Source organism: Elephantulus edwardii, unplaced genomic scaffold, assembly GCF_000299155.1.
Source record: "Elephantulus edwardii isolate Elephantulus edwardi_28Jun2011 unplaced genomic scaffold, EleEdw1.0 scaffold00044, whole genome shotgun sequence".
Lineage (NCBI taxonomy): Eukaryota > Metazoa > Chordata > Mammalia > Macroscelidea > Macroscelididae > Elephantulus > Elephantulus edwardii.
The window spans coordinates 17952803-17968884 of record NW_006399794.1 but is presented as its reverse complement, the minus strand read 5'-3'; the positions used below and the strand labels follow the sequence as shown (position 1 = coordinate 17968884).

Genomic DNA, 16082 nt, shown 5'->3' with positions numbered 1-16082 from the left:
AAAAAAAAATTGGCCTGATATATGTATTCCTTGCATGCTTATACCATTAAGAAGTTTGAATTTTCAAACTAAAGCCAAAGAAGTCTTGGACATCAGCTCTGGGAGAGCCACTGGAGACCATGTGCTTTGATTGAAGGTGCGTATTACATACAGGTGAAGAAGCTGTGGTGTGCACTGTTAGGGTCCTCTCTGGCTCACACAATGGACCTTTATATCACAGAGGGACTCTGGTTTGTTCCTCTCAAGACCCCTGGGTCCTGCAAAAATTGCAGGGTTTTCCTTTCTTTAGTCTTTGGAGGGGAAGGTGGAACCCAGAGGCCAATACCTGGAGGAGGGTCCTGGGCCTTACCACACACTTGGCTTCCTCCTAACAGTGCCCTGACCCTGGACCACCCTGTCTGCCTATCAGTCATGCCCTCCCATCTAGGCATAATGACAGTAATGATACTAATACAGCATTATTCAACTATATATAAAATAAGCATAGATAACTACTTCTGAGCATAATTACAGGAGATGTTTACAGACCCACAATCACATCAGAGTAAATGATAGCTTCCTTTCTTCCCACTAATACTCTGATATTAGGGAACCATCAGGGCCAATTAGCCAAATCCCAGCAGAGCTAGCTTGGGAAAGACCTTCCTGCTCTCTCACTACCTGCAAAATCAGGGTCCCTGCCAGCATTTCTCTGGACACCAGGAAGTCTAGAGAGGAGTGAGCTGGCATTTACTGATTACTGTGTGCCAGGAGTCAGGGGAAGCACAGCACAACACAAGCAAAATCCTTTCAAATGAACATTTTTTGGGGCTTGTGTTTCCCACCTTAGGGATTTGGAAATTGGCTCTGAAAAGCATGGTGTCCGGGGTCACCCACAGCAAGCAGCGGACCTGGCCCTCACGAATCTTCTTGAACCCATTATTCATAGGCACACAGCTCTATGACCCCTTTGCATACCCCTTATCGCCTTTTAGCACAGCTTCCTCTTGCTACCGCCCCCGTTCACCTTCCGCCCTCTTGCACCATCTTCAGTTCCTTAGTGTGGAGGTTGCTTCTCCTGCCCTCCCCACCCCTTCTTCCTGTCCCTCTTGGGTGGCTGGGTGTGATCTCTCCAAGCAGGGCTGGAGCTGTACACCAGGCATGCAGAGTCTCCTTACTCCCACCAGGGATACTTGCTAGGGGCTTGATCACCAGGTGGAGTGCGCTGACCTTCAGCTTCCAGCCACTAGCACACATGAAGGCTGTCCCCAGCATGCGCGAGAAGCGCGCTCGCCCCCACGATGGTGCGACACACGCACAACTGCATAGAGACGTGCACACCCCATCCAGTCACACAAACACATTCCCTAACAGGTTCGCTCACACTACTGTGCGCACGCCCCGCGCCAGCAGACACTCTGGCGTTCAATTACTGCACATCTACCCAGGTCAGCTTGCATTCCTACACGCACATAGACCCACACAGCTGGGCACACACGCGTGTATACCCGCAAATGCAGACCTCGGGGCCCTGACGCGTAAGGCTGCCCTACCCAGGCGGCTTGCTGGGTGGTGCGCGCGCGGGCGCGCGGGCGTGTACTCGCACACACACAACCCGCACGGCTCCACGCCCCTGGCCACAGGGCCCGCGATCTGCACGGCACGACGCTGCTGGGCAGCAGGCGGGGACCCAGGCGAGGGCGGGGACGACGGCGGCGGCCTGGCGAGCGGAGGAGGCGGAGCAGGCAGCCGGGAGCTGGCTGGCCCGCGCTCCTCCTGTCGGCCGGGGATTTTCCAGCCGGGACGCTGACGCCGTGGACCTCCCTGGGGCCGCCGCAGACCATGGGCGACAAAGGGACACGGTGAGTGTGGCAGCCCGCTCAGCCAGCGCGGGTGGGGGCAGCCTGAGCGACAGCACAGGCGAGGGCTGGGTTCCGCGTTCTGGCTCTGCGCTCGCGTCACCCGGGACTGCTGACGCCTGGCTCCATGGGACCCTGCTCACCTCCAGCAGAGGTCCCTTGCGTGGTCACTGGCAGGAACTGTGGGTAGGGGTTTCCACAGGGTGAAGACTGGGCTGTCCAGCTGGCTCGCGGCTCTTTGCACGCGCACACGCACGCGCGCGCGTACACACACACACACACACACACACACACACACACATTCTCTCTTTCACTCATTCATGCATTGACACGTAGCACATAGATCATTGATACACATGGAAGGCAGGTTGACACACAATGGCACACTCATGTGGACACACTCATACTGACACACCAGTGACATTCACTGCTTCACACTCGTTACATAGAATGGCAGCCTCTCTCACTTTGGTACACACAATGGTATACACTCATTAACACATTCATGCTGACAGTTGTGCTGTTGCATGTGGGGGTGCACGCTGACACACACACATATTGGCACGCAGTGACACACACGTGCACACTGTCACTTCCACTCACTGTAATAATAATTTTTTTCTGGCACACATATGTTGTCGCCCTCAAGGACCACTTGCATCTGTGGTGGCACACTCACCAGCACAGCGGAATGCAAGACTACATGGACAGTGACCACACAGACACATGTCAGGGTGAGACCCACACAGACTGCTATCCCCTGGACATAGTCAGCCGACCACATGGCTGCTGACACACTCCCTCCAGTCCCCACATGGTGAGAAATAAAACACACACACACATATCACTCAGGGTGGGGACTCCTTGCCTGGAGCCTGGGAAAAACAGGTCTTATGGACTCCTGTCCTTTCCCTCTGAACTCCTGAAGCCTGAACTGACTGACCAGGGTCCCGCTTGAGCTAAGAGTGGAGAGAGGGGCTCCTGTCTTCATAGGAATCTATGCTTGAAGATTCAACTAGGAAAGGGAGAGCCTGAGCCTCTGAAACGGGAAACTGGGGCAAAAGGGAGGTGGGGCTTGCAAGGTGGCCCGTGGGAGCCACTCTGGTCTGATGTTCAGCTTTATCACTCTACTTTTATTCTCATTACTCTTCCTATCCCATTAGCTTCTAATTGAAGCCTGTCTCTAGTCTCTTTCTTTTAACTTTTTTTTTTTTGCAAATCCCTCATTTTCAATTTCTGTATTTTTAAATCTCTCCTGTTCTTGAGTCTCAATTCTCCCTCCTTCTCTCTTTCACCCTCCACCTCTCCTTGTTTCCAACAATTGTTTATTGAGAGCCTACTGTGTACTAGGGACAGTATGGCCAGGAGGAGGGTGTGTGTCAAAAACATCTTTTCATATCCTCAGAAGGAGCTAGCATAACGAATTAGAGAGAAATCACACTAGTGTTGTCACATTCCAGGACCACTGGCAAAGCAGTTTCTCAGCTACTGTCTCCTGAAACACAGCATAAATTATTTCCATTTTCCAGTAAAAGAAACTGAGGCACAAAGATCATTTCTCCTAGTATTTGCTTCTCGACCATCCTTCTGACAGCTCTTCCAGAAGGTTCATGTTCTTCTTCCTGTTTTCCGGAAGATGAAGTGGAACATTAGAGAAGTCACCTGACTTGCTTAAGGTCAAGAGAAGCAAGAGGTAGAGCAGACCCTGGAACCCACCTGTTCCATTTCTCTGTGACTCTCTTTTAGCCACTGACAGACCCTTTCAGGGCCCTGGGTTTGGGAGCTAGAGTACTCGGAGTACCTTGCTCTGTGTGTGGGACTCAAGTTTGTGGGGGAGGCTGCAGAGGTCATCAAGCATCTGCATTCACCTTGGTGGCTATTCCCCACTGTAGTGTGCCTGGCCAACACTGTGGTCAAGGGGTCTGTCCTCAACAGGAGGGTGCATGGCACCTGGACAGAGGTCTGACTCCTCTCCCTGCAGAGCATGGTGGGTGTCTGAAGACACAACTCCTCTCCTTCATTCTGCCTGTGCCGCATCATGGCCAGGTGACTCATACCATCTTGGGCCTGGCTTTGTCTCATGGTGACTTGGGGAGCAGTGCCTTTGCATCCCTGCTCACCTAGACCGTCAGCAGGATGGGGTTACATGAGTAGCCAGGCCCCAAAGGGAAGCTTTCGGGCTCACCTCTGGGGCCAGGGCTTCTTCCATAACTCCCCTTGCCCTGCCTCCAGTTTACTGTAGAACCTTGAGGACTTTGAACGACTGTCTTCATCTTTCTGGACCTCAATTTTCCCATTTGCAAATTGGTTGTGTAAATTTCTTGTACTTACTGAGTTCACTAAACAGGAAAGATGGCACTGCTTGAGTTGGAGGAAAGACCTGGCTAAATGTCACTTAATGACGTCCCTGTTCCCCCCAGGAGGCTCATATCCCTCTTTCCAAACAGGTTTCCTGAGAAATTTGGAAGAAAGAAGCAAAAATCAATAACAGTCTGTATACTGTGTTGTTTTGTAAGCATAAGATTCTACTTTACGACTTAGAATGATCACATCCAACCCTCTGCTTCAGACTGCAGACATATGTTAAAGTAGCAATAACAATTGTTCAGAAATGGCCACTGCCTTCTAGGAATTCTCAGGATGGGAGAAAGAAGGGACGAGACCAATTCTTGAATAGGATGATTACAGGGCAGACAGGATGAAGGTTGCTGTAGCAGGTGCTCTGTGAACAATCATATATTCATTCAGCAAATTCTGACCAAAAGCCTTCTGAGTGCCAGGGCCTGGGTTTCAGACACAGCCAATTCTACTCTACCTGCAAAGCAGGTGATTTTAATGCAAGGTGATAAGTGCTCTGAGAGGTTTTGGAAAGCCTCCTGGCCTTGATTTGGCAGGGGCCGTGGGAAAGGAAGTTTTCCTAGGAAAGAGATAGCACCGGGGCTACTGAGTTCCTTTACAAGGATAGGGCCAGGCCAAAAGGGTAGGATACTTCAGTCAGCATTCCCAGCCGAGGGGGCAGATGTGTGGAGGATTGGAGGTATAAAGCACATGTGCGACATCAAGGCTGGGCTGGGATGATGAATGTGCCTTACAAGGTAAGCACAAGCCACTCACCCACAGCCTGGAATGCCAAACAAAGGAGAGAGGCTTTTCTCCTGAAGTGGACAGTCATTCAGAGAAGATTGAAGCAGGGGAGGCACAGGAGCAGGTTTTAGGCTCAGAGAGATGCCTTTGGGAGCAATGAGGGGGATTGATGGGAGGGGAAGGTCGGAAGCATGTGCATGGTGAGCAGGCTGGAGAGGAACCCTAGAGAAGATGGGATCTGAACTAAGACTGTGGGAAAGGCAGAATAGAAAAGAAATACTGTGGTTCGAATCCACCAGATGCTCTGCTGGAGAAGGAGAGGCAATCTCCTCCTATACCAGTCAGATCCGATTTGACATCATCATCATCATCATCATCATAGAATACTGAGGAAGTAGAATTCTTCAATCAACCCTGCAGGCTGACTGGACCTGTTCTAGGACTCTGATGTGAGTCAGGAGGTTTATATACATAATCTCATTTGATTCTCCTAATAATCTTATAAAAACAGGGATGGTGGTTCCCATTTTATAGATGGGGAACAGACTAGGAGTGGCAAGGTAGTTTATCCACTGTCATTTGCCTGTCTGCCTACAGAACTCTCTGAAGTTCCACCCTTTAGCCCCAAAATAAGGGGCTTGTCTGCCTCACTGATGGCCTCCTACTTCACCCCTGATTTCAAATTGTGCATTCCTTCAGTGGTGTTTCCCTCGATTCAAATGATAGCATGAAGGATCGGATTTAGACAATGGGAGGAGCTTTCTAAGAAGCAGTAGGATGAAGTGATGTTCTTTTCCTGCAGATGTTTATGAATTCTGTTTTCTGGGAGAGGGGGAGATGGTGGAAGGGATGAAGCTGTGCAATTACCAGCTCTCTGTGGTCCTTGGCTGCTGTCTCTCTTGGCAATTATGTCCTGTGTGACCCCTCTTGGCTGGAACATGGGGATATCCTGTGACTTTGGCCAGAGCTGCTCTGGGGATGCTAGGAGCAGCATCAGTGAGCCTGGCCCACTATCTCTGACCCCTAATTCCAGGCTGGCCTCTGTGCTTCAGACTTCCCAACAGCCAGTGCTCTTCCAACTTGGGAACTTCTCATTGGCATGAGTTTCAAGAGCTCCTGAGTCTTGACATCTAGGGCTGACTTCCAGGCTGTGGTGATGGAGGGGAACAGACTGGGGATCAGGGCCTCCTGCCTCTATCAGACTACCCTCCACTAATATCCTCTGCAGAGTAACCATGCTGACCACCTCACTAGGACCCTCAGTGAAGGGCAGGTTAGTGAAGAGCCCGGGCAGTCAGCATTAGACTGCTGGGGAAAATATATGCGGCATCTGGATCAGTGGTCTGGACCTCAAGGTAGGTGTCAGGATGGGAGGTGGGGATTCAGAGTTGTGAACAGCAGATCTGAACCTGGCCCAGTCCTGCACCAGCCTCACAATCTCTGTCACTCTCAGGTCCATTGTGGTAGTCAGGGCATCAGTCAGCTTGTGGAGGGTCTTCCTCTCTTTCTCTGACCTTCCATTTTTCCCAGCATAATATTGTTATTCAGGAGGATTGGTTCCTCCTGAAAATATCCCCAAAGTAAGTGAGATACAGTTTCACTATTCCTACGTGTAAAGAACACTCTGGTTGTATCTCCTTCAACACAGATTTGTTTGTTCTTTTGGCAGTCCATGGGGTGTTCAATATTCTTTGCCAACGCCACAATTCAAAGGCATTTATTCTTCTTCAGTCTTCTTTAGTTATTATTCAACTTTCAGATGCATAGGATGCAATTAGAATGCCATAGCTCGGATCAGGTGCACCTTAATCTTTAAACTAACATCCTTGCTCTTTGGAAATTTGAAGAGTAGGATTTCCCCAATGCATAGAGTATGAAAAGAGCACAGTCAGGGACAGTGGGGCCTTGGAGGGCAAGATGCCGAGGGTGGAGCAGATACAAAGTCTGATAGGAGCTGAAGAAGGTGCATCTGGAGAGGTAGGAGGCATTTGAGGGGAGACTGTGTGTCCTGGGAACCAAAGCAGGGAAGGACCAACAGAGAATGAAATTGAGGAAGGCCTCTGGAATTCAACCAGAAGCAGGCGCTGAGGTGAGAGGGATTTGCATGGAGTAGTGAGAGCAGAGTGAGGACTCTATTTTCTGCTTATTTGAAGGTGGCTGTGGGCTTTTTGAAGGAGAGGTATGGAGTCTTGGAATGAAGTGATTCAGAATCATCTATCTGCCCCTTCTTTACCTTTGGCCCTGCAATCCTTCTAGACTAGGTTCCAAAGATCCTGATGAGTGAATGAGCGTGCGCTCATGCCACACTGTGGGCAGTGTGAGCTACAGTATGAGCTCATGGCCCACAGTGGGACATGGCAGGTAAGACATGCACTGTGCTGGGGTTTGGAAGGAGGAGAAGCTTCTAGCCTTGGCTGGGAATCTTAGGGAAGGCTTCCTGGAAGAGGTGAACCGTGAGCATAAGGAGGACCTAGGGGGGTGTGTGGGGGGCATGGTGGTGGTGGTGGTGGAGGTGTTGTGGACAGGAGGAGGAGCCTCTGCACAGGTGCAAATCCTGGATACAGGTGCATGATTGCAAGGGAAGGCCAAAAAAGCACGTGTACCTCAGGCAAGCAGGCCTGGGGGCTGGAACAGTGGAGCTCCCTTGGTAATTTTTAATTCATTTATTCACACCCAGAGGTCTTTGTCTGCAGCCGTGAGCTCCTCGTGGTTCTGGGCTATTTTTATTTACAGCGGTTGCTCCATTAAGCACCTGCAAGTCCACAGGAGATGCCTGGCAGAAGTTTGCTGAGGTTTGGACTACACCCCTTTTCTCCATTGCCTATGCTCTTAGGCCAGTGTCTTCCTCCGTACTGAAATTAGGTCTTTTGCATTACATTGGGGGTAATTCTAAGGGTGAAGGGAAGCCGTGTTTCCTACTGGGTGAAATATCATTAGACTGGATGCTGGGGGAGGAGATCATTGCTCTTCCATCAGACTGGGAAGTCTATCAGAATGTCTCTCCCTCATCAGCCTGAGGATTTCTAAGAGGGGATGTTTCTTTTATCTGATTGGAAACTGATGGGTCAAGTCATACGTTCACTATCAGATTAGTGATTGTGAAAGGGGGGGTTACTTCTCTCTCATCAGACGGGGTTCTTTTGAAGGTAGGTTCCTGTGCCTCCATCTCAAACAGTGTCTGCAGGTGGGAGCCATTCTCCATAGCAGAGTGGGGGCTCCCGAAAGTAGGGCCTAGACTAGAACAGGTGTGATATCAAATGCTTCCTGGGCACCCTTCCTCCTCACCCTGTGAGTGCAGGGTGAGTCTGGTCCAGGGGTGGCTTGAATCTTAGTAAATAGAACAGGACAGGGTAGCTGCCTTTGAGAGGGAAACAAAGACTCTGTTGTCCCTGCACCCTCTCTCCTTCCCTATGAAGCCCTAGCTGGGTCATCTCTCAGGAGACAGGCCTCCCTCTCCCTGGGACTGGTCCCATCTTTAGTCCTAATTAATTCAAAAGGACTGTTTGTTCCTTCCCAGTAGACTTCATGCCAGACCAGGGTCCTAGGAGGCCAGGTCCTTGCAGACCTAGCAGACAGGTCCTTGGCGTTCTATGTTACGAAGGTCACTACAGCAACTGAGCACTGTTGGTGTGTCTCTGGCTGGTCTTGGCTGTGGGGTGAGACCAAGGCTTACAGAGTCCCCCGAGAAAGAGAGTCTGCTGGTGTAAAGAGCTTTGAGCAGGATGAGGTTCAGTGGGCCACTGTCAGCCAATAGGAAGCAGATTCAACATCCTGCCTGCTCATCTGCTTTGCACGGTTCACCCAGAGGTCCAAGAACTACACTGTTAGGGCTCCGAGTGGATGCAGGTCTGGATGAGGCAGGTGGTCTACTGTGTTGGGTCTGTAGGCCTCTGGCCCCGAAGATCGTCCTGCTGGTCATGGACACATTATTGACAAAGGGTCAAGGGACGTGGGCCAGGAACTATTGGAATACACTTTCTGGAGCATTCAGAGATATGCACTCATGATTACTCATTTCTGTGTGACCTTGGGCTCAGCAGTTGTCCTCTCTGGGTCCTGGTGTCCTTCTGGAAGCCCAGTCAGACAGCCAGCATGTGTGACGCCCTTCTCTCTGAGTCACCCTTCCCCTGCATTCTGCTAGTTGAAGGATAAGCTTTATTTTGGGAGGCCAGGAGTGTGTATGGATTGGGCAGCTCAGGCACCTGCCGCAGAGGGAGACTACTGAGCCCTGCGAGGGTGAAATGGGGATGCTGAAGACCAAGGAGAAGGCAACTCTGAGAGAGAGTGGTGCTGTCTCCCGTGAGATCAGGTCCTCCAGTCAGCAGCACCCCACTTCTGGGCTCTTATCCTGCTACTCTGGGAACATCACATAACTGAGAACCAGAAGGTCCTCCATAGTTTCGTTAGACTCAGGCTGTTTGTGTCATGTGGACACCCTCCTTCTGCCTTTCAGGACAGGATTTAGCTCAGAGATTCCCTCCTTCAGGAAGCCTTCTCCGAGTCGCTGGGCTTTATGGGGTCCTTCCTCTGTGCTCCCAGCACTTCCTGTCATCCCTGTGGCTAAAGACTCCACCATCTGATTAGCACAGACAGGAGGCTGGTTAGCCTAGTGGTTAAGATGCAGTAAGACCCAGATTTCCAGGTTTCAAACCCCAGCTCTGCCAGTTCCTACCTGGGCTACTGGTTATTTAACCCTTTCTATGCTGGAGGTCTCTCATTTGTAAAATGTCAATTCTAATTGTGCTCATGCCGGGTTGTTGTGAGGATGTTGTGCTGTGGGATCACAACCAACTCATAGCTGACCCTCGAGTGAGTTTTCGGAGCCTGTAAATTACATGAGAGGAGATTGCTCCACTTTCTTGTGCAGAGCAGCTGGTGGATTCAAACCAGCTTCCTTGTAATTGGTCCCTGGTGTGTGGTCAGTGCTATGTGTTAGTTCTTCGGATAGCCTCTTATTGAGTCTGCCTCTCTCACTAGACTGTGAAAGTCTATGCTGCCAGCAGGGACCCTGTTTGGTATATGTATGAAACCCCATAGGGCTCAGTACCAGCCTGTTATTGTTGGACCTCATTATATAGTTGGGAGTGGCACTGTCAATCCAAAGGCACGCTGTTCGAATCCACCAGCTGCTCCATGGGAGACAAATGGGCCATCAACTACCTTGCAATTTACTGCCTCTGAAAGCCCATCAGAGGGTCAACTTTGAGTTGGCTCAGTGATGCCTAACAACAACAACTAGCACATTTGACCATACATAATGTCCTTTCTGTCCTTCAAGGCCTGAATCACATGCAACCACCTCCTCCAAGTAGCTTTCTTGTATCTGCAAGTGCTTTGTGGACTCTCCACACTCTTTTCCCCCTCGCACAACATTTGCTCCTCCTTTCCTGCCTGGAGCCCAGTTATTTGTACAATTGTGATGTTCTCTCTCTGATGCCTGGAACTCCTCAAGGACACCTGGTCTTAGGCTTCTTGTTCCCAGCACCTGTGCAGACCTGGCATGCACTGAGCTCTGTAAATATTTGCTAAGTGAAGGAAGCTGAATGTAGGTGTTTCCCTGAGAGAAGATATATGGAGGGAAGTAGGAGCTAATATAGCTAATAAGAACGATAGGACATCATTACTGATTCCAAAATATCTAAAAGTGGCCCAGAGCCACGGGAATTGGATTATTCTTGATGAACCATAAAGCAAGAGCCTTTGGATGACTGACAGTTCCTTGCTAGGAGAATTCGTTTTCTGATAATCAGAGCTGCTTGACAAGGGGATTGGTGACGCCTTTGAGCTGCTGTGCCTTCCTCCTGCTTCTCCCCCAGTTTAGAATGCCAGCCTGACTTCTCTCTGAGTCCAAATCCTACACAGAGATGTGAGCTGGCATTTGAAACCAGGAAATCTGGTTCTCCTTAGATCTTAACCATTAGGCTAATTAGCCTCTAATCTATGTTAATCAGATGAGGGAGTGAAGAGATTGCAAGAGGTGGTGGGAGCCCAGAGGAAGGGCCCCAGCAACCTGGAGACGAAAGGATTTCCTGGAGGAGGTAATACTTGAGTTGAATCTTGAAAGGATCGTGAATAAAAACCCAGGTCCAGGAACTACCTTCCCCCCTGGCCCCAGACGACTCAAAGAGCTCATCACTGTGAATTGTCAACCTCAAAGATTCACTAGGTGTGGGAGAGTAGGGATTCCTCTCTTGAGGATAGACATCTCGGTCTGGCTTCAGTGTGCCTAGTGTGGTCTGACCTGTCCTGAGGAGGGGACCAGGGCTTCTAATGACCCAGTGGTGATCAAAGAGCTCTTTATGCAGCCAGAGAGCCCTCCCTCCGCCAACAGTGCACAGAACTCCCCATTGGTTTCCTGGGCAAGTGCTCAGAACCAACCTAATTAGTGGGGACTGAGCTCTGGACACCAGTTCCAGCAGGCTGTGGTCATAATCAACTAATTAAACCACCCAAGAACTGCTCTCTGGCCTGAAGTGGAGGAAAGAGAGGTAGAGGTAGTGTGGCTTGGAGGACATGTGAGAGGGAGAGTGATTGGGAAGAATTAGAGACTCAGACTGTGGAGTGGAGTGTGGAAAGGGAAGCAGGGGGAGAGAGACAGGTAGACAAATGCAGAGCAAAGGCCATAAGGAAACAGGACCCAGTGAGATGATGAAAGGCAGGGTCTCTGACCAAACTACTGGACTGCCATTACTTCATTGCTATTCCTGTGCTACCTTGGGCAACATATCACTTCCTTTCTTTGGGCTTCAGTTTCTTCATGTGTTAAGCAGAATCCTTTCCTTCTTTGCCTTACAGCTGGAAGAAGAAAGGGTAAACAGAGGCACATGGGTGTAGCCAGACAGCTGGCCTCTAGCAGCCAACCAGAGGACAGATAATGTACAGTCTCATCTAGCCCGAGGCTCAGTTACTACAGACCAGTTATGGGAAAAGACTGTTGGTGGTGGTGGCTAAGGTCACCTCCCCTCCTCCATGTGGACAACTTGCCCTCGGACCCTGACTGTGCCCTACTCTAACCCTACCATCATAATTGTCTTGTGGCTCCCAAACCAGCTTCAGCAGTAAGCAATTCTTCCAAAGCTTGCCAGATCTTTTTTACATCTGTTTAGGAGTTTCCCAGGTAGCACCTGCAGGGCGTGGGAAGAGTGTGAAGATGGATTTTAGAGCCAGATCTGGCTTTGCAGTTAGGTCTGCTGTTGACTTGGTCAGTGATGTTGAGCAAGAGTCTTAAACTCTCTGGGCCTCAATGATCTCATTTGGGAAATGAGTGTAATAGTATCACCCACCAGATGAGGCTGTTGTGAAGATTTAGCAGGTGTAGCACAGGGCTCCTCACAGGATAAAAGCTAAATGCAAAGACTCACTATCTAAGACGTGGAGCTCCGTTTCTGCCCCTACCTCTTCCTCATCCTCTCCTCTTTGCACCCCTTCTCTGTGTACACACAGCTGGACCTCAGGGATTGGGAAGCTACTGAGCAGAGGAGAAGCTCAGATGACAGCAGGAAAGAGAAGTAAGGTTGCCCAGTTGCTGGGAGGTGGCTGGGGTGGTCCTGTCCCCTAGCTTTGGACCCCTCATGCATGGCAATTCTCTAGGAGGGAGTGGGGTGAACTTGGGGAGTGGGAAGCCCATAGCTGTGGAGGGTCTTGGCATCCTGACCTGGCCCTCTCTCCCTAAGCCCCCACTCCCGGATGTGGAGTCTAGAGCCTGGTTATCTGCCAGGGAAGACAGGGGACCACTGTTTCACACACTCAGGAAACAACAGCCCTTCCTGGTTCCCAGCCCCGGGTGGGAGGTGCCTGCGTGGAGCTTGGGCACTTAGCAAGCAGTGGCTGCTGCAGAGGTCCATGGAGGTCTGGAGGAGACACAGAGAAGGAGGAAAGAGAGACCCCTCCCCTTTCCTCAGCTCCCCAAGCAGAGCACTGGGCTGTGACAAGCCAGGGCCTCTGACTCCAAGGAAGCTGGTTACATAACACAGCATGACTCCCAGCTCCGTTCCTCCCCAGAGGGGCCTTGGAGGAGGCGGTGCTTGGCTTAGAATTCCTAGGCCCTAAAGGTCATTGTGACCATCCTCCTGTTTGAGAAAGGGGTTGGTCCATGTTGCCCACTCCTTTCCCGGGCAAGCTGTGTGCTTCCCTAGTACAGGTCACTGGGGTTGGCTCTGAGCACTGCCTCCCCCCTCTCCTTCCCACACTCCTGGGAGCAGAGCTGCAAAGGGAGAAGCTTCATTAGAGGAAACAGGCTCTGTTCTGAGATAATTTGCTTGCAAACTGCTCCCAGAGGGAAGCTGGCCTCTCTGCAGCCAGAGGAACAAATAGCCAGCATTTTTCAATCTGTTCCATGAGAACTTCTCCAGTAGCTTGCTGTGTGCCAGGCCCGTACTGCCACTTAAGGCACATCCTCTGACGTCACCTGGTCCTCTCCAGTTTCTCTCCTTGTGAGGCGGTGACTTAAGAGCCACTTCTGTCTCCCACCTAACACTTTCCTGGGGCTTGGGAGCTGGACCATCTGGGATATGGTATGATGACAGAGAACATGACCTGGAACAGCATCTCTGGAACCTTCCGGGCTGAGTTTGCAGAGTTAGTCTATGTCCTGTCCACTCGGTCACCCCTGTTCTACAGACATTCCAAGAGCTTGTACTTCTCAGAGAATCTACCCCATTTAGGTACTGTATAAAGCACTGGAGCTATGAAGGGGAGAAAACAAAAAGTCTTGGGTTTGGAGGGAAGGGTTTATGAGGAAATGGATCATTACAATTAAATAAAGTCTATCTCCTCTCTCTCTTTCATTGCTGTCAAATCAGAACTAATTCATAGCTGACCCTCCAGGGGTTTTTCAGAGGTTGCAAATCACACACGAGATTTCCCATCCTTATCCCATGGAGGAGCTGGTGGATTTGAACTACTTGCCTTTGGAGTTGGCAGCACAACCCATTGCTCCCTATAGGAGGAAGGGGGTCAGTTTCTATTGAGAGCAGAGGAAGTTAAGGGTCAGAGGTAACTCCTCCAAAGAGGGCTACCTGAGCAGGTGAAGGTGAATTTGGGGTACACTAGGGGTGTCACTCATTGTGGATGTGTGATATTTTTGTCCAGGACTGACTGCTTTCCCTACTTGGACACTTGAGAACCAACCACATGCCACATAGTTCACCTGCTGCAGTAAGAGGTGTTTTGGGAGCACAAACTGTGCTGAACTTAAACATTGAGCATGGAAAATGAAATTCTGCCATATAGCACAAGAGTGAAGGATTTGGGCCAGTTAACTCATCATCGGAAAACTGGGGTCTTTCCAGTGTGGGAAGGGTAGGGGGCACAAAGGGGATCCCACAGATTTCTTGTTGTGAGCAGAGGAGTCAATGGATGCAAAATAGGAAACCATGTCCTAAGAGAAGCAGCTCTGACAGGTTTGGGGCTGCTCAGAGGCCCCAGGGTCTGTGTAACTCTGAGGGTTGTGTAACCCTGAGAGCTGTCTCTGGGAACACTGAGTGCCCAAAGGTGAGGGCTGGGTGTCTTATCTCTCCTGTACTCATAGCTCTGTATGTATGGGAGAATTTTCCTACTTCTGGAAGTAAAATTTCCATCCTTCCTCTGTTGTATCTGTGTTAATGAAAATGTCTAGCACATTAGCAGGGCTCACCAAATGTTTAGTTTTATTATTGGTCTGGGCGGCCCCAGAGTCGTGGAAGGAACCATGTGTAATAACACTCAGTGAGAAATTATTTTGCAAGAGGGTTGTTGTTTTGTTTTTTTTAATATCCTAAAAATTACAAAGGTGATTACACACCATAATCAAGTGGTCCGTGTGCACAGTTCATCTCTCATATTAATTTGAGGGCTGACTTTTCAGCAGCAGCAGCGGCAGCAGTCACACAATGTACGTATTTAAAACAGTCCAGCAATCTCTGATGGTTCCTGTTTTGACAGACTAGTAGGATCAGAGTGAATTTCTAACAGGAGGAACGTTTGAAGAAAGAACTATGAACCACTCCCAGACCTTGATGCAGGCCACAGACTGGCCCACTCCACGGACCCTGGCTCCAGCTTCCATGGATTTATGTCAGAGTGTGCTGAGCTCTGGGGTAGCCCGAGCTTGGGACACTCCCCTGGATGGTGCTGCATACAGTTCCCAGGGTGCTTTCTTCCCCGCTTCCACTCTCCCACTGACTCAGTTCAATTTCCCTTCCTGGTGCGGCTGACTGCTGTAATAGTCTAGCTTGTATCCCTTTGCTCGGTCTAAACCCTCCAACCCATCCCTGAGCCTCTTATTGAACATTGTTTGGTGCTGTCAAGCGATCCTGTGTACAACAGAGCAAAGCACTGCTCAGTCCTGTACCATCCGTGTAACTGTTGCTATGGTTGAACCCGTGTTGTGAGCCACTGTGTCAGCCCACCTTGTGAACGGCCTTCTCCTCCACTGACCCTCTGTTTTACCAAACATGAGTAATCTTCCTGAAATTTGCATCAGAGCAGACTTCAAACCCCACCCTCCTCTAGGCAGGTCTACTTTGTTTAGGTGGCATTTGAAGCCACCGTGATCTGCCCTGCATGTTCTTCCCATGCTGGTTTCCCCGTTCTGTTACTACCCAGCCAGCTCTGGCTACGCTGACTTTTTTTAGATGTTCCTCAATAGGTTTTGTGTTTTCCTCTCCTCTGTGCATTTGCTTGAATGGCTCTCTTTACCGGAATAGCCTTCTTCTGACAAGTGAAAGCTAACCTATATTTTAAAGTTGGTTTTGAAGTCACCTCCACGCAGTTCCATTGAACACCTTGTGCTGGGTTCATTTCAAGTGCTCTCAGCACGTGGCCCCTTTTGTGGAGCCTTCCCTTGACTCTGCTCCCCACTCAGGCTCAATGAACCCCCTCCTTAGTACGTTAATACCTCGCAGGCCTGCACGATCTGCATGTTGTGTTGCCGTGAGCTGGTGTCTTGTCTGTTTCCTGCGTCTCATATCTCTTAAATCTCCCGTTATATGTGGGGCTGGCACACAGTCATGGTGTGGACCAGGAACAGAAAACAAGTGAAACGGACACTGAAAATGAAAATGTACACATTTTTCAAAACTGTCTATACCATATTATATGTTGTTGTTGTTGTTGTTATGTGCCGTTGAGTCGTTTGCGACTCATAGCGACCCTATGCACAACAGCCCTAAACCCTGCTCT

General features: G+C 50.1%; 1 protein-coding gene across 1 annotated transcript in view; it reads left to right on the top strand.

Moving 5' to 3' along the window:
* The first annotated feature begins 1750 nt into the window (after window positions 1–1750).
* The window catches only part of ARRB1 (arrestin, beta 1), a 110742-nt gene continuing 96410 nt past the window's right edge, over window positions 1751–16082 (top strand). Inside the window, exon 1 of the mRNA XM_006885584.1 lies at window positions 1751–1841. Coding sequence (XP_006885646.1) covers window positions 1822–1841 — 20 coding nt within the window. The 5' untranslated portion in view covers window positions 1751–1821. The remainder of the gene's footprint in view (window positions 1842–16082) is intronic.